The 26,586-nt window shown below is 44.5% G+C and overlaps 1 protein-coding gene across 3 annotated transcripts in view; it reads left to right on the top strand.

Annotated features, from left to right (window-relative positions):
* Positions 1-108: 108 nt before the first annotated feature.
* The window catches only part of LOC311226886 (uncharacterized protein), a 35,586-nt gene continuing 9,108 nt past the window's right edge, over positions 109-26,586 (top strand). For 2 of the 3 annotated variants that reach the window (XM_084312343.1, XM_084312342.1), the window contains exons 1-4: positions 109-396; positions 1,434-1,602; positions 2,193-2,358; positions 13,639-13,785. In XM_084312343.1, coding sequence (XP_084168469.1) covers positions 195-396; positions 1,434-1,602; positions 2,193-2,358; positions 13,639-13,680 — 579 coding nt within the window. In that variant the 5' untranslated portion in view covers positions 109-194 and the 3' untranslated portion in view covers positions 13,681-13,785. Of the gene's footprint in view, positions 397-1,433; positions 1,603-2,192; positions 2,359-13,638; positions 13,786-14,851; positions 14,986-26,586 lie in introns of those variants that run through there. The other variant, XM_084312341.1, reaches the window with a different exon arrangement.

The following is a 26,586-nucleotide window of genomic DNA, read 5'->3' as shown; positions in this document are numbered from 1 at the left end:
GGAGGAGGAGGAGGAGGAGGAGGAGGAGGAGGAGGAGGAGGAAGACACTGAAGAAGCATCATCATCAGAGGAGAAGAAGAAGCACGTCTCTTCTGTTCGAGAAGCCCCCGGCCGCCGGCACTTTATTCTTCTTATTCGAGTCTCGGGATCGGGAACATTAACAACAACCAACAGACCAGACCACCGCCGTCCAGATGCAGTTTCGACTTTTCTCATTTGCTCTGATTGTATTGAACTGTATGGAGTACAGCAACTGTCAGACGCCGTCCCACCGCGGGAGGAGGACCCGGAGAGGCGAGGAGACTGGGGGCCGCGCTGCTCGGCGTCACCGGGGGGCCGCACTGTCTGCAGGACACCGGGTCCCGACACACAGGGGCCACTTCTGTCACTATAATAGTAGATGGATGTTTACTACACTACAACACTGTGTATCCACTTACAATGGCCGTGGGATGTTTCTTTCTTCTTCTTCTTCTTCTTATTATTACTACGTACGGAGGTAGAGGCTCTGAAGTCGGGAACTGGTATTTGAAAAAATAGTCTGCCGTGTACTTCGGCGCATTCCTCGTATCGGCATTGATTGATTGATTGAAAACTTTATTAACAGATTGCAGAATGGGTACAATACAGTACAGCTCAATACACACAATTGTTAAGGGGATGCAGACCAGAGAAAGACTTCCGTCTTGTTTACATCAGGGTCCCCCATTTTCAATTCATCAGGACATATATGACATACATGACATACAGATAGTCAGTACTGCTACATCTATACATTTATGACATACCAGATTTGCAAATACAGTACTGTTTATGATACAGAAGGAGTCAAGAAAAGGGAGTATATACATTTGACGTAGAAACTGTACATTGGAGGAGGTTGGGTGGGGGGGGTTGGGTACATTGGGATATTGACAACCATACTGGGTAATTTACATTGGAGGTGGTTGGGGGGGGGGGCACACTGTATAAACAAGTTAAACTGTACATTGAGGGGGGGGGGGAGGAGACACTGTACAAACAAACAAAATTGTACATTGGACTATTGATAAAACCATACTAGGTAAATGACTGTACATTGGAGGGGGTTGGGTTAGTAACTCAAGAACCGCTGAACAGATTTTGGCAATCGACGGGCAACAAATGGGGATTTAATTCGATCTATATATTGTATTAAAAATATGCACACCCGAGCCGCTAGAGGTCGGCAAAGTGCCATGTCGTGCCAGTGGGCAAATCGTCCTCAAGAGGGGCCAGGCCGTTGCATGTTAAGAGGTTAATCAGAAGACATTTGTAGGCTGGATCATCTCTACAGCACAGAACTTACACGTGTACCATTTGGCGATTGCACTAGGGCCATGTTGTGGTTTAGATGAGATTCAGATTAATTGTTCAACCCTAATTAATTGATGGATGGTGTAATTTATCTTCAGCCACAGGTGTTGGTGACCTGAAGGGCAAGGAAGTGAAGATCCTGACCTACCGGGGGGAAATGGGCTCTCTCACAGAGGTGAACGAGAAGCTGAAGGCTTCTGCGGCCCAGAACCGGCAGATGCTCAGCAAAACGAAGCTAGATGTTGTACTACTCCAGACCCAACTTGGGTAAACATCTGCATTTTGTAGTTTATTTTCACATTAGATTCAAATGTATGATCATTATACAGCAGTACAACAAAAGTTTGGCATCCAACCAGAGTGCAAATGTAACCGTAAAGTGCAATAGTTTAAAATCACCTGTACATTCTATATTACTGAGTATAAAATATATAAATTGGTGCTAATCTGATGTATTTACAGAGTTGTAGTATTAAAATGTATAAATAAAGACACTATGGTAGTAAGTCATATTAACCAGCAGCGTAACTAGTAAATAGATTAGGGATGTGTGTGAAAATCGATTACTTAATAGGCTCAGTTTCAACATAACTTAAGTGGTTTTTGAGGGTGCTCCATTGTTTAAATATTTTTTTTAATTTAGATTTAGTTACCACCAAGTACCTGTTTGTGTGAAACGGAAAACTCTCTGAAATCCTGCGAGGTGTGAATAGTTGCAGGGAGCGATGGAGCATGGATAGTACACCTGTTGGGAGTGAAACGTTTGCTAGCTTGGCATTATCCAAATGATAACAGCGGTTGGTGTTTGTGCGAATAATCTGTTAGCAGCAGCTGGTGTGGTCCTTGTCCTCTTTCAGTCACAAAGAGGAGGAGCTACAATCTCTGTTGGGGGTGAGGGAGCAGCTGCAGCAGGTGACGGGGGAAAGGGAGGAGCTTCAGCAGGGCAACGCCAGCCTGACGGAGCAACTCCGGGTCCTTCAGACTCTAAGGGACAGCCTGGCCACAGAGCTCCACCACGTCAAGGTACATACTTGTCCTTATCTGTCCTATTCCATGTGACTATTCATGTTTTCCCTGTTCACATGAATTTCTGTGCTGAAACATGTTATTTATAAACTACTGCTCCTATTCAAATTGAGCCGATGACTTGCTTACAGCACAACATATAGGATGCATTGTGTTGCAGGGTGTCTGGCTGTCTGCGGTGTATTCAAGTATTGCGTTTATAATTCTCAATTTAAGGCCTTTAAAGGTATTAGTATGGTTGTGAATTGGTATTACATTTAACTCTCTGTGGTATTAAAAAGGTATTACAATTCTTACATTTAACGCAAATACCCTGTTCTATTCTGTCCTTTTCAGTCTGGACTGTTGTACCCATCACTAATAATAATGATGGTTGTAACTGAGGGGTTACAAAACCCTGACTGTATTAAAGATTGTGATAGATTAAACCACTGCTAATTATTATTATTATTACTTGCCAGAAAGTACAGTTATAATATGGCAGACACTCAGAATAAGACGGCACGGTGACAAAGAAATATCATTTATAATAATAATAATAATAATAACTTTATTTGTATAGCACTTTTCATACAGAGGTTGCAGTTCAAAGTGCTTCACAACAGTAAAAAATACAGGCATAAGCGAGCATAAAAAGATAGACGGGTAGAATCACAGTGTTTCACATTAGGATCTAGCATAATTTATAGTATTTATTATTATGCAGTAATTGTACAGAATGGGAATTAATGGTCGCGCTTGTATGGCGAAGAATATGAATAAAGTCAGTCAGGGGTAGGATGGCACTATAGTGGGCAAACGATGGTACCGCTGGAGACAGGGGGTGTCCTCCCAGAGATGTAAGCTCTGGAGGAAGGAAGAATGTTCGGATACTCAGTCTGTTCACTTGAAGAAAGGGGGTTCTCGTACGGAATCCAGTCCTTATAATCCAAATGCTCAGCAGCAAAGCAATAGCTGTAATCCAATTGCTCGATAGCAATGACGATAGCCAGCTAGCTTCGGTCCTCGAAGCTAGCCCGAGGTAAGATCTTCAAGGTGGTTAAATCCAAACGACAGTGGACAGGATCTACCAAAATGAACTGATAAGACACTTGGACACTTGGACTAATAATGCATTCAGTCATTTGGACGGAGTTGTTAAAACTCACTCCACTCAAATCAATAGAGTTATATTCCACTCTATTCAAATCAAATTTAAAGGGACGTGGCTGGGATAAATTGTCAGTCAGCCAAAACAAATTCCTGGGGACCAAGGTCGAACCGAGAGCTCTGGAGTCGAAGGCCCTCTGGGAGATAAGAGTGGCGAGCGGCTTCCCCACCCGCAATCCCTAGTCCCCCCCCCCCCCCCCCCCCTTCCTCTGCATTGGCGCTGCACTGTCGGCTGCCTCGTGTGAGGGAGACCTCCCCCACCCAGGACTTGGGTTGTGCACTCCCCCCCACCTCCCCCCCCCTACAGCCCTGTAACAACCCCAACCCACTCCCCCCCCTCCTTCCGTAAATGGCGCTGCCTATGACGGCTGCCAGTCTTTTTGCGGTGGTGAATATGCATATGTTTGTCTCAAGGCTCTGTACCATTATTACTATCTAAAATGTAATAATTGTGGAATATTACTGTAATGAGCTGTATGTGTATGATCCAAGCGTCCTATGATCCTCATAGGAGCATAACAGAAAAAAGCATTCCATGTGAAGGTATTCTGTATCTTTGCATGTCAACTAATAAAGAAACTTGAAACTTGAACATGTATTAACGAGGCTCTTCTCCACGGTAGTACGTTCCACAATCACTATAATCCAACCAATACTGGTTCTGCAATCGCCGCCGTAGGTTCCAATATGCACATGTCCAGTAGTTCCACGACTAGGCCCTCCTCGTGTACTGGCACTAATTACTAAGTCCACGCACACTTGCTAAGGTTTCACTAGTTACTAAACGAACGAACTGCTTGTAATGCTACATACCGAACGAACTGCTGTAACACGATTCACACTAAATGACGACTCTTTACTTCACATTAAGCTAAGTCGAACTTGACGTTATTGCATTAACTCTGACACTTTTACTATTCACTTCACACGTTAGGTTCACAACACTCTGTTTAGACGAACTGCTTCACACTACATTAGAATCACATTATCAATGTTCAACCACAGACTATCTCACGCCCCACTACAGAACCCGTACAGCTAAAACTAGCACTGTTCAACGTTAGAGCGCTGAAACAAAAATCATTTCTGATAAACGAACTCATAGTAAAACATGGTGTACATTGTATGTTTTTAGTAGAGACATGGCTAGACAACATCACTGGTGTAGCAACACTGATTGAGACCTGCCCTTCCAATTTAAAATTCTATCAATCAAACAGACAGAGTGGGAGGGGAGGCGGAATAGCAGCAATCATCTCCACTCAATTTGTGTGCAGTGATATTGACCTGGGAAAATTTGTATCATTTGAATACCTTGCTATTGTATTGAAAACAGAAATGCCAGTAGTATGTGTGACATTGTATCGACCACCAAGGTACTCGCCACTCTTCATACAGGAATCTTCAGAACTCATATCGATCTGCATTACCAGGTATGATAGAATCATTCTAAATGGAGATCTAAACATTCATATCAACAAAAAGGATGACCCCAGGGGTTGTGAGTTTCTGAACCTACTGGACAGTTTTGGACTGATGCAACATGTTCACGAGGCCACCCACCAACATGGCAACACTCTGGACCTACTAATAACAACAGGGCTAAACATTGAGAATGTATCAGTAAAACAAATTCCAATTTCTGACCATTATTGTGTGTTCTATGGTACAAGCCTAATATTACATAAGACCAGAAGCGAATTCCTAGTTCACAGAAGGCTTCTGGACGCTAGAGCTGAAGCAAAATTCTCTAGTATGATGAAATCATATGACCAATGCAGTGAATCCTCCTTAAATCAGAAAGTGCAAAACTTCCACAGCACCTTGTCAACAGTGCTGTTGCCCCTCTGAAGGTTAAAAAGGTAAAAACTGATAGAATCTCTCCATGGTTAAATAAAACCAATGTTAAAGATAACAAGAGAAAATGTAGGATAGCCGAGCGAAAATGGAGGAAATTCAAACTCACAGCTCACTTTAATTTATACAAAGACGCCATGGGCGCATACAATAAGGCAATACAACTTGCGAGAAAGGAATATTTTTCCAAAATGATCTCAGAAAATATGGGTAACTCCAGGGTACTTTTTTCCACCATCGACCGGCTGATTAACATACCACCCCCCCATATACCGCAGCAATCAGCCACAAAATGTGAAGAGTTCGCAGTTTTCTTTAATGAAAAAATATCATTGATTAGAGCAAGCATTACCTCTGATATAGATCTGGCTGTGAGTGAAAACCCACCTGAGATAACTATGGGGGAATTCACATGTATTACATTACCTGACCTCTGTAAGATTGTCTCTGAGTGTAATTCCGCCACCTCCTGCCTCGATCCTATACCAACAGCATTTCTCAAGCGGGTGTTCGATAGTGTCTCAAATCATGTCCTTGAAATCATAAATATGTCGCTTCAAACAGGCACTTTTCCAGATGCATTTAAAACGGCTGTAGTAAAACCACTACTAAAGAAAACAAACTTAGATGTAAACAAACTAAAAAGCTATAGGCCAATATCGAACCTTCCATTTATCAGCAAGATATTAGAAAAGATAGTCTCAGTACAAATAAACTCCTTTCTCAAAGATAATAACATCATGGAGGAATTACAATCAGGCAGCATACAAATCACAGCACTGAAACTGCCCTTACTAAAATAGTTAGCGACCTCAGGCTAAACTCCGATGCTGGCAAAGTCTCAATTCTTGTCCTATTGGACCTTAGTGCAGCGTTCGATACGATTGACCATAATATCTTGATCAGTCGTCTTGAAAGACTGGTTGGCTTTTCCGATCATGTACTAAATTGGCTCATAACATACATTAAGGGGAGAAGGTTCTATGTTAAGCTTGGAGACAATGTATCCGAGGAACATGACAGCAGCTTTGGAGTTGCACAAGGAAGCTGCCTTGGTCCATTACTCTTCTCACTATATATGCTGCCCCTCGGGGACATCATTCGAGACCACAATGTATGCTTCCATAGTTATGCTGATGATACACAACTATATATCTCCGCAGAACCAAATAACACTACAGCCATACAGTCCATTACAAATTGTCTGTTAGCAATAAACAAGTGGATGAACAATAACTTCCTAAAATTAAACGAAAACAAGACCGAAATCCTATTGATCGGCCCAAAAGCGAAAAGGGAAGTGCTGTGTGAAAACCTGGGGAGTCTGTCATCCTATGTAAAGACTGAGGTTACAAGCCTAGGTGTCATCTTGGACTCAGACCTGACCTTTAAGTCTCATATAAATAAGGCCATGAAAACGTCATTCTTCCACCTAAGAAACATAGCGAAAGTAAGACCTTTCGTAAATAAAAAGGATGCAGAGACTGAGAGACACTTATTCATGCTTTTGTATCAAGTCGGCTTGACTATTGTAATGCACTGTTCACTGGTCTTCCCAAAGCAACCATTGGGAAGCTTCAGCTTATCCAAAACTCTGCAGCTCGATTACTAACTCATACAAGGAGAAGAGAACATATCACTCCAGTCCTAGCCACTCTGCACTGGCTTCCAATAACTCATAGAATTGATTTTAAGGTCCTTTTCCTAACATATAAAGCTCTTAATGAGCAAGGCCCAAAATACATAGCAAATTCCCTAGTTAGTTATCTGCCCTCAAGAACGCTACGGTCATCCACTACAGGTTTACTAGACACGCCCAGAAACCAAAAGAGGATAGGAAGTATGGCATTTGCCAACTATGCCCCAAAACTATGGAACACACTACCAACACACATCAGAAACGCCAGCTCTATACAAATTTTTAAAGGAAAATTAAAAACGTACCTATACAGTCTAGCTTACAAATAGTTATGGCTTGGAAAAACCAGATGGATCCATGAGGCTAGGATAAGCCTTGTGGACCCAACTTTTTAGATGAAGGAACGGGTACATACGCACACAATACACGACCACTGATGGATCCGTAAGCTTGGATAAGTCTTATGGACCCAACTCTTTAGATGAGGGAACGGGTACATACGCACACAATACGCGGCCACTGATGGATCCATGGGGCTTGGATAAGTCCTGTGGACCCAACTCTGGCCACTGACCACATGAGGGAACGGGTACATACGCACACAATACACGGCCACTGATGGATCCATGGGGCTTGGATAAGTCCTGTGGACCCAACTCTGACCACTAATAAAAACGTAACTACACTAGCGTTATAAGAGCTAACATTGCTACCTACCGTACAAGTGCATTGGTTTAGTGCATTTCCTACTTCCGGTTGCTACTGAGCGGACATGTTTGTGCGACCTGTTCTCCCAAACTGGTAAGCAAATGACTGTTTTCATGTTTTCATTTTTACGTTATTTTCATTTTTACGTTATTATTATTATTATTATTATTATTATTATTATTATTATTATTATTATTATTATTATTATTATTATTATTATTATTATTATTATTATTATTATTATTATTATTATTATTTTTATTTTTTATTTTTTAAACATTGATCTTAACTGATCACTGTGACTTTATTGCTTTTATCATTATATATGCCTATGTTTGTGTACAGCACTTTGAGCTACATGACATGTATGAAAGGTGCTTTATAAATACTTACTTACTTACTTACTTACTTACTTACACTACTGCTGCTGCGCCTTCCACGATATATATACTTAAGTGGCTTTCTAGTGCCAAGCCTCAGCTCTTGTCTCGAATCAATGCGCCGGCACCAGGCATGTTCCAACATGCCCAGACTCGCCTTTGAACCTGACTTCAGGGGCGCGTTGCCTGGCGCCGAGAACGTCAAGGACATTATCCAATGAGGAAAGTGAATATTACTAGGATTCAAACGCAGGCTTAAAGGGATATAGCTTATATATATAAATAATATACAAGGTATATAAAACAATAAAAACGTAGATTCTCAGCTTTAATCTGGCCCTTCACAACAATGGTAATAAAAAAAGTCAAGTCTGGCTTTATTGTTTACGAACATCCTAGGAAACATAGTGATTTTATTGGTTTAGAAAGCATGAAGACGCCGTCGGAAACGTGTATTTTAACCGGCTGTTTAAATCTCCCAAAACATCAGTCAAGCAAATGATCCAATTACAATATTTTATACAGAGTTAAGAAATTGTAAAACAAATCTTTAAGGGACCCCCCCCCCCCCATCTCTCCCTCCAGACCCAGATGTCTGTTCAGAGCTCGACCTTGTCGGACTGCCAGGCCACTCCTCCACAACACCGTCCAGGAGCTCGAGGCAGGTTCACAAGACTAACGCTGTACAAAATGAGGTAGAGGGGTAGTGCAAATCTTTTGGTAATAAATGGATCAAATATAGTGTCAAAGCAGTGGTTCTCAACTGGTGGGGCCATTTTGAGTGGGGTCGTGGATGTGTCGTTAAAAAATTAACTGGTAGTCCAGTAGTCCCCCCCCCCCCCCCCCCCTCTGGTAGTCCAGTAGTTTCCCCCCCTCTGGTAGTCCAGTAGTTCCCCCCCCCCCTCTGGTAGTCCAGTAGTTCCCCCCCCCCCCCTCTGGTAGTCCAGTAGTTCCCCCCCCCTCTGGTAGTCCAGTAGTCCCCCCCCCCTCTGGTAGTCAAGTAGTTCCCCCCCCCCTCTGGTAGTCCAGTAGTTCCCCCCCCCCTCCCTCTGGTAGTCCAGTAGTTCCCCCCCCTCTGGTAGTCCAGTAGTTCCCCCCCCCCTCTGGTAGTCCAGTAGTTCCCCCCCCCCCCCCCTCTGGTAGTCAAGTAGTTCCCCCCCCCTCTGGTAGTTCCCCCCCCCCCCTCTGGTAGTCCAGTAGTTCCCCCCCCCTCCTTCTGGTAGTCCAGTAGTTCCCCCCCCCCTCTGGTAGTCCAGTAGTTCCCCCCCCCCTCTGGTAGTCCAGTAGTTCCCCCCCCCCCTCTGGTAGTCAAGTAGTTCCCCCCCCCCCTCTGGTAGTTCCCCCCCCCCTCTGGTAGTCCAGTAGTTCCCCCCCCCCCCTCTGGTTGTCCAGTAGTCCCCCCCCCCCCCCCCCCTCTGGTAGTCCAGTAGTTTCCCCCCCTCTGGTAGTTCCCCCCCCCCTCTGGTAGTCCAGTAGTTCCCCCCCCTCTGGTAGTCCAGTAGTTTCCCCCCCTCTGGTAGTCTAGTGTTTCCCCCTCTCTGGTAGTCCAGTTTCCCCCTCCCTATATGTATTCAACAACCAAACGGGGGCCCAGCCCCTGACTAACCAGGTCTCTTGTCTCCTGCAGGGCAACATCCGGGTCTTTTGCACAGTGCGCCCCCCAACGGCCGGGGGTCAGATGTAGGGCTGGGCGATATGGCCTAAATATGATATCACAATATTTTCTGACCTTTCGGCGATGCACGTCACGATGTTTTTCCTTTTTTCCCCAAACAATTCATTATGAGGCTTACCAAGACAGTATTTGAGTTTGCAAGCTAACATTAAAGACAAAATACTCTTTTATATTATATATTAGAGCTTCTACTGTTACGCTCCAGAGACTGTGCTAGACAAGATAGTATCAAATAACATAGTATAGCATGTAATTTAGAAGAAGAAAATGAGGTCACAGTGTTCGGTATAGACATATGTACAATGTTCTGAGTTACCATATAATATACAATACTATGCAGTGTACTAATGTACAGTACTATATAGTGCAAAGCAGAAATGGGATGAGGTACAATTTAGGTACAATTTACAGTAAGGTGTACGGGTTGTAGTGCAATCCTTCATCAATAAATATAAAGTGTGGGGAGTGGGTGCTACAGTGTGTTTGTTTAAAGTGGGTGTGTGCTATAAAGTGTGTGGAGTGGGTGCTACAGTGTGTCTGTTTAAAGTGAGTGTGTGCGTGTGGATGTGTGTGCTATGTGCGTTTGGTGGTTGTTGTGTAGTGTTCATTGTTCGTTTAGCAGTCTGATGGCCTGGGGATAGAAGCTTCTTCTGAGTCTTTCTGTGCTCGCCTTGAGACTCCGGTATCGCTTGCCTGACCGCAGCAGTTCAAAGAGGCAGTTGTTCGGGTGACTGGAGTCTTTAATGATTCTCTTAGCCTTGCCCTTGCAACGCTTGTTGTAAATGTTCTGGAGGGTGGGGAGCCCCCCTCCAATTGTGCGTTCGGCTGAACGTGTCACTCTTTGTAGTCTGCTTCGGTCTTGTGCAGTGCTATTCCCAAACCAGGAGGTGATGTTGCCAGTCAAGATGCTCTCTATTGTACATGAGTAGAAGTTCTTAAGGATCTTCTGACTGACTTGGAACTTCCTTAGGCGCCTGAGGAAGTAGAGGCGTTGTCGTGCCTTCTTCACAACACTGTCAATGTGTGTGGTCCATGTCAAGTCCTCGGATATGTAGGCTCCGAGGTACTTAAAGCTGTTGACTCTCTCAACCGGTGCCCCGTCGATGCTGAGGGGGCTGTAGTCCTTGACCCCCGACCTCCTGAAGTCCACAATCATCTCCTTTGTTTTGCTGACGTTCAGGGAGAGGCTGTTTTCCTGGAACCATCCCGCCAGGACCTTGACCTCTTCCAGGTAGGCCCTCTCGTCGTTGGCAGAGATCAGGCCCACCACCACTGTGTCGTCAGCAAATTTGATGATTGTATTGCTACTCCGCTGAGCCACACAGTCGTGTGTGTACAGGGAGTAGAGGAGGGGACTCAGAACACAGCCCTGGGGGGCCCCTATGTTGAGGGTGATGGATGAGGAGGTGCAGTTGCCTGCTCTCACCACCTGGGGTCTGCCAGTCAGGAAGTCCAAGACCCACTGGCAGAGGTCATAGTTCAAGCCCAGGTCCCTGAGCTTGGCTATGAGTATGGAGGGGACTATGGTATTGAATGCCGAGCTGTAGTCGATGAATAGCATTCTCACATAGTTCCCCTGCCTCTTGTCCAGGTGTGATGCTGCTGTGTGCAGCACATGGGCTATGGCGTCCTCCGTGGACCTGTTGGGGCGGTATGCAAATTGCAGGGGGTCCATGTTGATGGGGAGGGAGGAGCAGATGTAGCCCTTTACTAGCTTCTCAAAGCACTTCATGGCTATGGAGGTGAGAGCTACAGGGCGGTAGTCGTTGAGGCAAGCAGGCTTGGATTTTTTGGGTACAGGGATGATAGTGGACTTCTTCAGGCAGGTGGGGATGACAGCCTGTTCTAAGGACAGGTTAAATATGTCAGTGAATACCGGGGCACAGACTTTTAGGACGCGGCCAGGGATGCCGTCCGGACCTGCTGCCTTCCTGATATTCACTTTTTTAAAGGTCCGCCTCACCTCATGCTCTGTTACCCTGAACACTGAGTCTCCATCAGCAGCAGACCCCCCCCCCCCCCCCATTGCCGTGGCTTGTGGGCTGGTGTTGTTATTACCAGCATCAAACCTCGCATAGAAGGTATTGAGGTCATTTGCTAAGGAGATGTCACTGTTCAGTTTGAGGGAGGCGCCTTTGTAGTCTGTCATCGTTTTGAGCCCCTGCCACATAGCTCTAGAGTCAGCTTGTTCAAACTGGAGTTCAATTTTATCCCTGTAGCGCCGTTTGGCCTCTGTCACTGTCCTCCTTACGTTGTATCGCGCCACCTTGTGGTCATTCATGTTGCCTGCCACTAGGCCGTCGTTGTATGCTTTGGTGCGCTCTCTCAGAGCTTCACGGACGGATTTGTCTACCCAGGGTTTTTGATTTGGGTAAACTCTCATTTTGGGGATTGTTTCTTCCACCAAAGTACAAACATAGTCCAGCACTGTCTCCGTGTAGACATTAATGTTATCTGTGTCGCGGAACACGTTCCAGTCTGTGCAGTCAAACGCAGCCTGGAGCGTCTCCTCTGACGTCAAATCCCATTTCTGCACCTCTCGCGAGACTACAGGAGTGCTTTTGATTCTCTGTTTGTACTTTGGTGAAAGGAAAATGGACGCGTGATCTGATTTACCAAAGCCACTATCAGAATGAGCCTTGTAGCCACCCTTAAATTGCGTGTAACAGTGATCTAGGATGTTACCGCCTCTGGTGTTGCAAGTCACATGCTGATAGAAGTCAGGTAATACCTTTCTCAGATTGGCGCTATTGAAATCACCCAGCACTAAAATGGCGGCGTTAACGTTCGCCGCTTGTATTCTATTTACCTCGTCGTGGAGTCTGGAGAGCGCGACGTTGTTACTGGCTTGCGGTGGAATATACACTCCGATCAGGACGATCGCCGTTAACTCCCTCGGGAGGAAGAAAGGACAACACTTGATGGTTATATATTCCAGGTCTGGGCAGCAGTGGTTGGATAATTCCTTCACGTTAGTTGGATCGCTCCAATTGTTGTTAAACATGAAGGCAATACCTCCTCCACGTTGTTTGCCGGACAATGCTGATCTGTCCTTGCGGTGGATGAAGAAGTGTTCGGCCGGTTGGATAGCGTGGTCTGGGACGTCCGGCGTCAGCCACGTTTCGGTGAAGCAGAGATTTAGATTATTGGATTCTTAGATCATATATTTAGCATTTTAGCCTTTCATTTTTTTAGATTATATATTAGATTTAGATTATATATAGTAACTATTTATTTATGTATACATTTATTATTTTAACGGCTTAAGGCTATATCTGTACTTGATGTTTGTTTGTTGTGTTGCATACTTGAAATAAACTTCAATCCAATCAAACCCCCCCCCCGCCCCTCTTAAAAACAAAAACCTGTGTTTATCCTAGCCATCTATAAAACATCATGCTAAAACTGTGAAACAAATGTCCTACTCTCCTAAAGAAAGAAATGCATAGCAAACATGACTCGGTTATCCAATAGTGCTGCTGCTTTTTATTTTGTTAAAATCTTTTAGTTAATAAGACTACAATATGACCAACGGTTTCATGACGGCTTCCTGTCCTCGCCGGAAGTGCGTCGGATACCTAAGTTAACCGTTAAATTTTCAACAACAGAACAGATTGCTGCTATACACTTCATGGAAAACGGAGTAACGTTATGTCGAGTTCATACGTGTAGTGTAGTATGAACTCGACATAATTTACATCCATGAGACAAATTCAAGCATTCTCTCCCAATTTTGATTAACGAATATTGACTGAACTGTCCCGGAGCACAGGAATGACTACTATTTTGAAATGGTTCCACGCCGTCAGGCCTACTTGAAGTATGACCGTATATGTTCACTGACTGATGTTGAATGTGCTGTGTTTTAGATGCAGGGCCAGAAGCCTCCTAAGGGTCGTAGGGGCCACTAAGGGGCCTGGGGGCCAGAAGGAGGATGATGACGACAAGGCTGAGGAGCAGGAGGAAGAGGGAGGACCAGCAGCTGTTATGGACCGGCTTCCCCACACAGACATCAGGTCAGTGTCTCCAGCTCTACTCTGAGCGTTACAGTGATCTTTCTGCTTTATTTATCATTTTATAAAAGGTGCAGAATGAAGTATTGCTTTCCAATCTTTTTTATGGATTTTATGATTTATTTATCTTGAGTGTCCAAAATGAGTTGTATGCATGTATCCTCTACCCTACTTCCCATTTCCACATGTGGAATGCACCTCATTGGATAAATATGCTGCTAGTTGTTGAGAGGTCCCTGTTTCGCTGCTGTTTTCAAAAGGAAAATGGCGGCTGGCTTGCTCATCAACTTTCTCTTTTGCAACCAAAAATGATAATGTTTCTGACGACTATAGTGTAAACTAATAGTAGACGGATTGATCTGCACTTAGTTTGATACGGTGTACAATTATTGTAATTATCTAGGCATCCCGTGATTTTTCTTTTATGTAGCCTGTTTGCGAAGACGCTCTCTGATTGGCTAGCCCGCGTACAGCGAAGACCCTCTCTGATTAGTTTAGCTCCGAAGGGCTCTGGGATATAAATGTCCGCCTTGTACATATATATATTCTCTGCTTCGAAGTGGTTATGCTTTGGCCCTCTTTCGAAGTGGGTTAGGGTTAGCCTCTCTCGCTCACTCTGCCTCTCCCGTTTGAGGAAGTGTCGGGTTTCACTATGCGCTACAACCACAGAGCCAATCGGATCACAATCTGCTCCACCATCTCCCAGTTACGTCACCGAGCGATCAAATCAGAATGACCTAATTAACTGGAGGAGGAAATTGTCTCAACTGAATGAATCCGCCAATATGGTATTTAGAGACACAGACCCATTGATACTAACCCCTATTACTATATAACAATGCTAAACACTGGAAAAAGCCATTTATAATTAATGTCCCTTAAGAGATTGACGGTGCTTTCACACCTGAGCTGTTTGGTCGGTTTTTAACTGACCAAAGAAAATGGAAAATGTAACTTTTTGCCCTCATCGTTGGACCCTCGTGGCCTCCTACTGGGTGCTCAAGTTTGAAAATCACTGACAGGATATGGAGCAGCAGTGACTGAACTTGTGTTTGCCCCTCTACCCCAGCTGAAGGAGACAGAGGAACGTCCCACCCCAAAACCCCTGCTCTCAAAGTGTCCCGGTCCTCCCTCCTCCGTGGACATGTCCTCATCTCCAGAACCAGCCACGCCCACAGAGCTCTGCCCCTTCCTTTTAACCTGTATATAATTGTGTTTTAATCTTTATGTATACGATTGTTGTGTTATGTATTTTATCAATTAAACTGACTTTTTTTCAAAAGTATATATGAGAGTGTCTAGTCTTTCCTTAAACCATTTATTTAAATTTGTCATCGCCATCTTAACCCTTTCACTGCCACACGACAGGTTAGCCCTTTACTATCGCACAACCGACGGCAATGCTCCATCATTAGCTCCACATCCGCAGAGCTAATTATGGAGCATCGCCGTCGGTTGTGTGATAGTAAAGGGCTAACCTTCTGTATTGTCACAGTGAAAGGGTTAACCCTTCTCTTGTGTCACCAACTGCAACTATCAAAGGTGTTATTTCCAAACCACCTGTGGAGCCTTTCTTACGTGGCTCCTTCTCTCAAAATACAGCTTAGCAGGGCGCCCTCATGGCTGCACCACATAGTGCCTCGCACACCCACGCAGCCGTCCCTTGTTAGCCTCCCACTCCCGGGGGATCATTTGTCTCATGTCCTCCCCACTTTTTCTCCCGTTCATCCTCTCCTCCTCTGTCGGGGTCATGTCTGACCATGAAAAACGCTAAAAATAAATCTTTAAAAAAAAGAAATGCATCTAGCAGCAGTTATGAATGTGGTTACTTGGAGTGCTGATGACGATGCTAATGATATTGCCATAAGTCGTACAGTACTCTTAAAGATGGTGGTCAATTAAGTGGCACAAGTGGATATCCGTTTATTGATGAGGTGCCAAACACGCATAGCATGAAGGACATGCAGTTTTCAATAGATATGGCCATTCAAAGGGCTTTGATGGATGATGTCGTACAGAACTTTGGATAAAAGCGTCAGCTAAATGTAAATGATGCCCGTTTTCAGATTTGGATAGTTTTATTTGCCATTATTACATGGCGTTTTCACATTCGCCGAAATGCTTGCTTGTGATTGGTCAATAGCGCGCGTCAGAGGTCAGTTATCAGACAATAATGACCGCTGTGGGACAATAATGACCGCTGTGCGCAGCTGTTCGCAATCAAGCCCACTGACACACACTGTTTCAGTGCAATTAGACACTGCCGGTGTTCTGCTGCCGGCGATGACAGGGGGCGGAGCGACGAGCGGAGCCAGAACGCAGCCAGAACCAGTGTTGCGAGTCGATGTAAAATGAATTAGGTATATTGTTAGTAAGTTAGCCATGTAATAAGCGGGATAATGTATAGCTATACTCGATCATTGTCGCAAAATAATTGACCTTCACTGACGTTTAAAACACCTCGCCGAGGCGGCTCGGTATTTTAAACTCTGTCGGTCAATTATTTTGCGACAATGACCTCGTAGCTATACATTATCCCTTACTTATACAACTACAATGGGATTCGTACTGTTGGCTCCACAACATAAATTAATAAAAAGCAACAATTAACAGGATGAAAAAGCAGGCATTTATATAATAAACTCTGTGGTATGTTGATGCAGCACTTTCACTGCCCTTTCTGTGATGCATCCTTATTCAAACCAATAAAGTTGAAGAGCTACTTGGAGGTCCATTTCAAGCGGGCAGTTTCCTATGAAGGTAAAGTTGGCCAACATTCTCTGGGAAATGCAAATGGAGTTACAGTAGAGACCAATTCCATTTGAGAAATGAATCCAAACTAACCCTTCTCTGATGTCTGGCAGGTATATGATTCAGATGTTGTGTAGCTTATTCAATTGACTGCTGTTCCTCCAGGGCCCTCGTCCATCCACCTATCCATTCTCCCCTACCTCCTTCCTAGCTGGGTTGTCAATTATTCGGAATGTGCTAGGTCCGCCCCTGGGTGTGTGTATATGTGTGTGTATGGGTGTGTATATGTATATTTCTGTGTTGCTGAAGCCCCCAATGTTTCCTAACCCTAAAAACGCCCCTGCTCTAGACCAGGTATTGGTAGCTGTCTTCAGGTTCTAATCTAGTTCTCTAGTTCGAGCTTCTGACTGGCGGCAGAAAAATGTGCTTCAGCTCTAGAATCTTTATCTTCTGCAAATGCAGCATTTGTTTTAGTGCCGAGTCCAGAAGACTAAGTATAGCTGTGTTATCGATGTGCTTCGGTTGGCAAATGTCCTTCAAACTCTAGGTTGTCACTGTGCTGATCTTTCTGATGAACCGTAGCTAAGCGCACTGTAGGTGGAAGTTGGAACACATTTGATTGACTTTTCAAAAGTCCAAAGCAGTCTTTTACTAGTTTGAGATCAATTAGTCCAAATAAGAGTTTATTTTTATTTGTATTATAAAGTTGGGGGGAAAAGATCTGTGTTGAAAATAGCTTTTGAAATGTATTAACTGTCTCACTATCAAACTGTGATCATTGTTTCATGACCTTTGTTTCCATCTTTACACATAAATCAATGTCACCTGGGGGCGTGAATATTAAAGGCAACCAACTTGTGTTCGGCTTTTCTCTGCTTTTTTAGATGAATGATTGTGGATATAATATAGAAAACACATCATTATGATATTGTCAGAGGGAGAGGCATGACTTCGCGACAGCCATATTAGACACTCACTGTACATCAGTGTGGAACTGTAACGTTATATGTTATTTCGCCCGTGGAGGCTGCTGAGCCTGAAGCGCCAGCGGGGCGACGCGGTGGTTTATCCCCGGCTTTCGTGCGCCGCCGCCGGCTTGATACAGCTTCAGCAGCAGCAGCGGCGCGCTGTTGTAGGAAGCCCTTCAATGACAGCGGCGCGCTCTCATATTTTGCGAATGCATAAACTATATCTTAAATTATGGCTATGTGTCTAATATGGCTGTCGCTTATCAATGACTTCGCGACAGCCATATTAGACACTCACTGTACATCAGTGTGGAACTGTTATTTCGCCCGTGGAGGCTGCTGAGCCTGAAGCGCCAGCGGGGCGACGCGGTGGTTTATCCCCGGCTTTCGTGCGCCGCCGCCGGCTTGATACAGCTTCAGCAGCAGCAGCGGCGGTGCTCTGTTGTAGGAAGCCCTTCAATGACAGCGGCGCGCTCTCATATTTTGCGAATGCATAAACTATATCTTAAATTATGGCTATGTGTCTAATATGGCTGTCGCTTATCAATGACTTCGCGACAGCCATATTAGACACATCGCCATAATTTAAGATATAGTTTATGCATTCGCAAATATGAGAGCTGCGTCATTGAAGTGGGTGGTGGCAGCATTACTAACAGTAGCGATTTTTATTGTTTTGTCATGACCAAACATAATCCCAACATAGATAGGAGGTGTACTGTATGTCAAATGTCGGTCATGTGGTGGAATAGTTTAGTACAGTCACACAACAGAACACCGCTGTAGTACAGTCACACAACAGAACACCGCTGGTGTAATATTCATGCTTTGAATTAGTGCTGTCAAGCGATTAAAAAAATTTATCTAATTAATTACAGGATTTGTAATTAATTAATCTAATTAATCGCATTTTAATCTCATTACCATTTTATGCCTCATATTCTATATTCTATAATCATATTTCAAATTGCATGTGTCCGGATGGCAGAATTCAGTACTGTATCTACAAAACCTTCTGTTTAATCATCTTCCATCTATTAATTTGCTTAGATTTTTCAGGTCTGGTCAATTTGAGCATGGTGTTATTCACAGTCAAAGATAAAAAAAAAATTATTGATATTCTCATTTGGTTCATTACAATTTACTCAAAATAAAATGTTCATTCAATCAATCACCGCGCAGATTGATTGATTGAATGAAAATGTTATTAACAGATTGCAGAATGGGTACAATACAGTACGGCTCAATACACACAATTGTTAAGGGAATGCAGACCAGAGAAAGACTTTCGTCTTGTTTACATCAGGGTCCCCCATTTTCAATTCATAATGAATTGTAAGTAAGGGTGCAACTTGCACCGTGCAATCCATTCTTTGTGGATCTAGCCCACAGTATTTCTGACACTGGGAATACATTCCCTGAGATTCATAGATTTCCCTAGAATCAGATACCAAGAACATGCAAATGGACCATATTAAAAAAAAAATGTAAATGTGTATCCTACATGCTTATGGAATGAATGATACAAAAAAAATATTATTATATAAAAAAAAAAAAAAAAATGTTTGTAATTAATTTTGAGTTAATTTTCATAACGCGATTATTTGCTGTGTAATTAATTAATCTAATTAACGCGATAAACTGACAGCCCTACTTTGAATATATCTTTACTATATTATTCATGCTGTGAATATATCATTTACGACAGGCGCGCCAGGCGCACCTTGCTTATGTATACCTGACCAGGGGTCCTCACAGGCAGTTGGCTGCCAGCCGTGAATGGAGTTACACTCATGTTGAATGATGCTTACCTTTGAATAAACATATAAACGCTATCTCCTCGTCCTGAAGATTATTCTATTTAATCGAATACGACATGGTGTCAGAAGCGGGGTGAACATGGATATCAACGGAGTCCCGTCGCCACGGATGAATTGGGATTCTCTGGACTTACCGGGAGAATGGAAGAAGTTCAGGCAGCATGCAGAGTTGATGTTTTCGGGCCCACTCAAGAAGAAAGGAGAGGACGAGAAATGTAGCTACCTGCTATTGTGGAGCGGAGAAAGAGGGAGAGACATTCACAACACATGGAGTCTCTGTGCAGATGAAGCAAAGGTATTGAAGAGCTACTATGACAATTTCGAAGCATACATACTTCCAAGGAGGAACACAATCTTCGCCAGGTACAAATTCCATGAGAAAACCCAGCAACCGAGCGAGTCATTCGAACAATTTGTCACTGCATTGAAACTACTGGTGAAAGACTGTGCATATGTGAACAATGATGAGATGGTTAGAGACCGCATAGTGTTTGGCATACACTCAGCAAAAGTAAGAGAGAAACTATTAAACGTAGGATCAGACTTGTCGTTAGACAACGCGATAGATATAGCTAGAGCCCACGAGCTAGCACAATCACAGATAAAGAGCTTTACTGGCGCCACGTGCAGCGCGCAGGAGCAGCTTGTGCACGAGGTGCACAGACATGAACAGAAGCATAGCGCTCAGCAGTGGTGCAGTGCTGGTATAACTCGGTATAACGGCGTTATACCTCGGTCACTGAGGCTGAAGTACGCGCAATCGCTTTTTACATGGCATTATCCAACCGGACTCCCGGAGAAGCATGCAGCTGCAGAGCCGCAGAGCCAGCGGCGCTCTCTGGGCCGCGCGCTGACGGCCGCGCTGTGAGGCAATAGTATCCAGCTGCAGGACGAGAGCAGCCAAAAAAAACTGTGCATGCGCGAGCACGCGCGCACGCGCACACGCGTGGAGCGTTTGACCTACTGTCAATTTGCCACTGCACCACTGGTCGCTCAGAGATATTGCCCCAGAGCAGAGTGGACAGAGAGAGCGAACAGAGCGAGCGACACAGACACACGTAAGAACTGTGGATACTGTGGGGGTAGAGCTCACAAGGAAGGGGATAATTGTGTAGCTAGGGGAAAACAGTGCACGAAGTGTGGAAAATGGAACCACTTTGCCAAAGTCTGCAGGGCCGGTAGCTTCCAGAAAAAGTCAGTACACGAGATTAGCATGCGCTCTGAGTCAGGAGAAGAGTCAGACGAACTGTATGTAGACACCGTGACAGACAGACGGTTTGATGCAACAGAACAAGCGTTCGCAGACATACAAGTAGGAAAACAGGGCACAGAGCTTAAATTTAAGTTAGACACAGGTGCACAAGTAAATGTAATTCCTTTGAGAGAGTATCACAGTTTACAAGATAAACGCAAAATACAGCCTACCTCACGCAGACTGACAGGATATGGTGGAGAGAAGCTAGTGGTAAAGGGCACATGCACGTTAAAGTGTAAATACAAAGAGCGTGGCATGTTGTTAGACTTTTACATAGTAGACACTCAGGCACCCCCAGTTCTAGGTTTACAGGCATGCCTGAATATGGACCTCATTAAACTAGTATTGTCAGTGAATGCACACACAGATAAACAGTCCATCATGGAAGAATACCACGACGTGTTTAAAGGGATAGGACTATTCCCAGGAGAGTGTCACATCCATATAGACCCAGACGCCAAGCCAGTAGTCTGCCCACTGAGAAGGACACCGATCGCCCTGCGTGGCCGACTAAAGAAGGAGCTACAGAGTATGGAAGACACACAGATCATCGCTAGAATCATCGAACCAACGGAGTGGGTCAGTGCACTGGTCATTGTTGAGAAACCACGCACAGGCAAGCTCAGACTATGTTTGGATCCTAAGGAGCTAAACAAGGCTATCAAGCGCCCGCACTACCCTCTGCCGACACTAGAGGACATCACACCCAGACTAACAGGCGCACGCTATTTCAGCGTACTGGATGCAAGGTCGGGATACTGGTCCATCAAGCTCTCCACAGAATCATCGAAGCTGACGACGTTCAACACACCGTTTGGACGGTACAGATTCCTACGATTACCATTTGGGCTCGCTTCTGCCCAAGACGAGTTCCAACGAAAAATCGACGAGACATACGAGGGACTGAACGGAGTAGCAGCTATAGTAGACGACATCCTTGTATATGGCGCGACCAGAGAGGAACACGATAAGAACCTACATGCGATGATGGCGAGATCACGGGAGAGAGGCGTTCGGCTCAACGCAGACAAGTGCACCATCGGAGCCACCGAAGTGAGCTACTTCGGGCACATCCTTTCAGCCGACGGCATGAAGCCTGACCCAGGCAAGATAGCTGCCATCAAGGAGATGGAGGCGCCAAAGAGCCGTGCAGAACTGGAAACCGTGCTAGGTATGGTCAACTATCTGGCGAAATTCGCCCCGAGCCTCTCCGAGATCAACGCACCCATGAGACAGCTGCTTAAACAATCGAATGAATTCCTGTGGGACGCGCAGCACGACGCTGCATTCCAAAAGATGAAAGACATACTTACCAGTGAACCTGGGCCAGTCCTCATCTACTTTGACCCAGATAAGGAGCTCAGCTTACAAGTGGACGCATCAAAGTATGCTCTGGGTGCTGTGCTGATGCAGGAAGGGAGGCCCATTAGCTACGCATCCAGATCACTCACGGACAGCGAGGTCAACTACGCACAAATCGAAAAGGAGATGTACGCAGTCCTTTATGGATTCAAACGTTTCCACCAATATGCCTACGGTCGCCATGTTATGGTGCAATCTGACCACAAGCCCCTGGAGTCGATCATGAAGAAGCCGATCGCCGCAGCCCCACCGCGGTTACAGAGGATGATACTGCAACTACACAAGTACAACTTCACGATCGTGCACCGCCCTGGGAAAGACATCCCAGTAGCCGACACGCTGTCCAGGAAATCACTCACCTCTCACGACGACGGTCTCAGTGAAGGGATGGACCTTCAGGTACACATGGTGTACAACAGCTTACCTGTACACGACGACAGGCTACAGGAGATCAGAGAAACGACAGACAATGACACACAGCTAAAGCTGCTCAGCCAGGCTATCCTGGAGGGATGGCCTGAGGAAAGAAAACAATGCCCCCAGAACATTACCGAATACTGGAATCACAGAGATGAACTATCCAAGACGAATGGAATAATTTTCAAGGGGGAGAAAATAGTCATCCCTACCAGCCTCAGAGGAGATATGCTGATCAAGATCCATGCAGGCCACATGGGAATGGAAAAATGCAAACTGAGAGCACAAGACATCATGTTCTGGCCGGGAATGGGTAGACATATAGAGCAAGTCGTGGAGAAGTGCTCAATATGCCAAGAGCGCCGCCCATCAAACACCAAGGAGCCCATGATGCCTCATCGTATCCCAGACCGCCCCTGGCAGGTTGTAGGGACAGATCTCTTTAACTGGAACAACCAGGACTATGTTGTGACCGTCGACTACTACAGCAGATTCTTCGAACTAGACAGACTTCACAGCACCACATCGGCAGCTGTTATCCACAAGCTAAAGGCAGCCTGTGCCAGGCATGGCGTCCCAGAGACCATAGTCTCAGACAACGGACCACAATACAAGTCTAAAGAGTTCGAGGCATTCGCCAAGTCGTGGGAGTTCACACACGTCACGTCAAGCCCACACTATCCGCAAAGCAACGGACTAGCGGAGAGAACCGTGAAGACGGCAAAATCACTCATGGACAAGGCTAAGGCAGACGGAAGAGACCCGTACCTAAGCCTCCTGGAGTATCGTAATACCCCAGTCGACAACTTCAAATCGCCGGCACAACTGTTGATGAGCCGCAGGCTACGCTCAACCCTCCCGAGCACCAACCAACAGCTGCGGCCAGGGGTAGTAAGCCAAAAAGATGGACATAACAAGCGAGTGCAAAGACAACAGCACCAGAAGAAATACTATGACAGGTCAGCTAGACCGCTGCCCCCACTACATTGTGGTGAATCTGTCAGGCTACAAGAACTTGGACGCTGGAGGCCAGCAGTAGTCATACAACCAGCTGACACTGCGCGGTCATACCACGTTCGCACCCAAGATGGACGCGAATACCGCCGCAACCGCAGGCACCTGAGGGACACGAAAGAGGAACACTTCCAGGACAGCGACGGTATGCCAAGTCCAGAGAGCGTCGATCAACCGCCGGAGACCAACGACCCTGAACTGCCAGAGGACTCAGAAGAGAACTCAGCTTCATACTACACCAGATCCGGCCGAGCAGTGAAGCCTCGGGACATTTTAGACCTATAAATGTACAGGGTGCAGGCGGATCGCTGCCCTATTATAACACCATTTGCCCCATTGAAAAAAAAAAGAAAAAAAAAGGTGGTGAAATGTAACAAATATTAATGTATGCTGAAATGATGACTTACTATATGTGTTGAATCTATGACCTACTTACCTTGCTTAATTGTCGATATATTCCCATTTTGTTAGCAAGCTACTTCTACAAATAAGAACTGCATATGGTAAGAGTGTTGAGACACGACCAAATAAGCCATGAATACATACCTTATTCACAGCTGAAGTATTCAAATATTAAAGCAGACTATCCAGAATAAGAGGGCACACAATACGAACTGTAATACCTTGATACATGAATCTTTATGTTTAACATATTAATCCTACCTGTTTACATTGCCTGGTCTTGACACAGGTAACGCACTTGTTATTGTTTACAAAGAAACTCTTACAGAGTATTGCACAACCATTCCTAATTTCAATTTTGTTCATACCCAGTGAGCAAAAGCCGTCTTTTCAACCAAGCGTTTTTCATAGCTCTCGTATAACCGGGCCAAATCGTGTTTTTTTGGAGACGTATTTTAAACTATGTACTAAGTATATTATTTCAATGCATTCACATCTGAAAATATTATCAATATGGACAGAGGCATCCTGCAAACGCACCTACAAATATATGAGCACGATATTTTCGAAGATTTTATGTGACGTCTATCCTCGCTCGCATTTAGCCCAGGATAATCTTGTCTAAGCTTAGACGTATTTTAAACTATGCACTAAGTATATTATTTCAATGTATTAACATCTCCAAATATGAAGAATATGCACCACAGACGTCCTGCAAATGCGCCTACAAATATCTGAGCACGATATTTCCGAAGATTTGTGGTCTGCTGTGTTCATCACTAGCCTAACCTGCTGTTTGCCATTTGATCAGCAGGTGGCGGCGTGGCGCTGATAGTGCTGGGAAACCTGACTGATTGATTGATTGATTGATTGATTGATTGATTGATTGATTGATTGATTGATTGATTGAAAAGTTTATTAACAGATTGCAGAATGGGTACAGTACAGTACAGCTCAATACATACAATTGTTAAGAGGATGCAGACCTGAGAAAGACTTTCGTCTTGTTTCCATCAGGGTCCCCCATTTTCAATTCATCATATGACACACATGACATACAGATAGACAGTACTGCTACATCTATACATTTATGACATACCAGATTTTCAAATACAGTACTGTTTGTGATACTAAAAAAAACAGAAGAAGAGTATATACATTTGACATAGAAACTGTGCATTGGGGGAGGTTGGGTAGGTGGGGTGGGGCTGTGATCACAATCCTGCCTGATTAAATAACATGTCTGACCGTTCTTCTGACTGTGTGTGTGTGTGTGTGTGTGTGTGTGTGTGTGTGTGTGTGTGTGTGTGTGTGTGTGTGTGTGTGTGTGTGTGTGTGTGTGTGTGTTAGGTTGTGACCAGATACAAAAAGTCCTAAAGCAGGACAACAGTAAGATTTTGGTGGGACAAAGTGGGACAGATAGATAATGTAATTTTTTTTATTATAATAACTTGTCTTCACCGAATAGATAAAGGTTAAATCTAAATAAATACAAATTAAATACAGAATTATATCTCTCCACATTCATCTTGGCACTGGCAGCCGGCTTGTTACCACCTAACATCTGTTTTAAATATTCAAACTTTATCACTTGACAGGAATGTCTTGTGTTCGATATATTTTTTTTGCTTCAAAAAGAGGGACATCCTCTCAATATGTGGGACGCGGTCTCAAATGGTGGGACAGTACAACCAAAAGGGGGACACCTGGTCACCCTAGTGTGTGTGTGTGTGTGTCTATCCATAGCTCTCATTTAGCCCAGGAGAATCTTGTCTAAGCTTAGACGTCTACCAAACTTTCACTTTTCACCCCATTTTAGACATTGTTTAAACGTCTAAGCTTAGACGTTCAAAACACGTCTAAGCTTAGACGTCTACCAAACTTTCACTTTTCACCCCACTTTAGACTGATTTTAGACGTCTATGTCATGACGTTGAAACAACGTCTAAGCTTAGATGTTCAAAACACGTCTAAGCTTAGACGTCTACCAAACTTTCACTTTTCACCCCACTTTAGACTGATCTTAGACGTCTATGTCATGACGTTGAAACAACGTCTAAGCTTAGACGTTCAAAACACGTCTAAGCTTAGACGTTCGAAACACGTCTAGAATAGACGTCTACCAAACTTTCACTTTTCACCCCATTCTAGACTGATTTTAAACGTCTAAGCTTAGACGTTCAAAACACGTCTAAGCTTAGACGTTCAAAACACGTCTAGAATAGACGTCTACCAAACTTTCACTTTTCACCCCATTCTAGACCGAATTTAGCGAATTTAACAGATTGCATAATGGGGACAGTACAGTACAGCTCAATACACACAATTGTTAACCCTTTCACTGCCACACTTAACCCTTTCACTGCGACAATACACAGTATGTTAACCCTTTCACTGCATATATGTAGTATCCTCAAGAATATGTGCATAATATGTGGAACGCCCTACCCACAGCTGTAAAGGAATGTGAATCACTACCCACTTTTAAAACCACTCTCAAGGAGCACCTACGGAAGACTGCAATTCGAAACTGGCCCCTGTGAATATCCTAACCCAACCCCCTCCAATGTACAGTAAATGTCCTAACCCAGTAATACACAAGACCCTCTTCTTGGACCTAGTAAGGCTTCGTCGATAATCCAATGTACAGTTACCCCCCCCCCCCGCGCCTACCCACCCCCCGCCCCACCCAACCACCTCCAATGTACAGTCCGCCTCCCCCACCCCACCTACCCAACCCCCCCCCCACCCCACCTCCTATACAATGTACAGTCTCTTCGTCAAATGTATATACTCTCTTCTTTTTTTTCTTTTT

The sequence above is a fragment of the Notolepis coatsorum genome, assembly GCF_963971535.1.
Source record: "Notolepis coatsorum genome assembly, chromosome: 4".
In the NCBI taxonomy this organism is placed as follows: domain Eukaryota; kingdom Metazoa; phylum Chordata; class Actinopteri; order Aulopiformes; family Paralepididae; genus Notolepis; species Notolepis coatsorum.
Note: the sequence above shows the minus strand (reverse complement) of the source record. Positions and strands in the feature narration are given on the sequence as shown.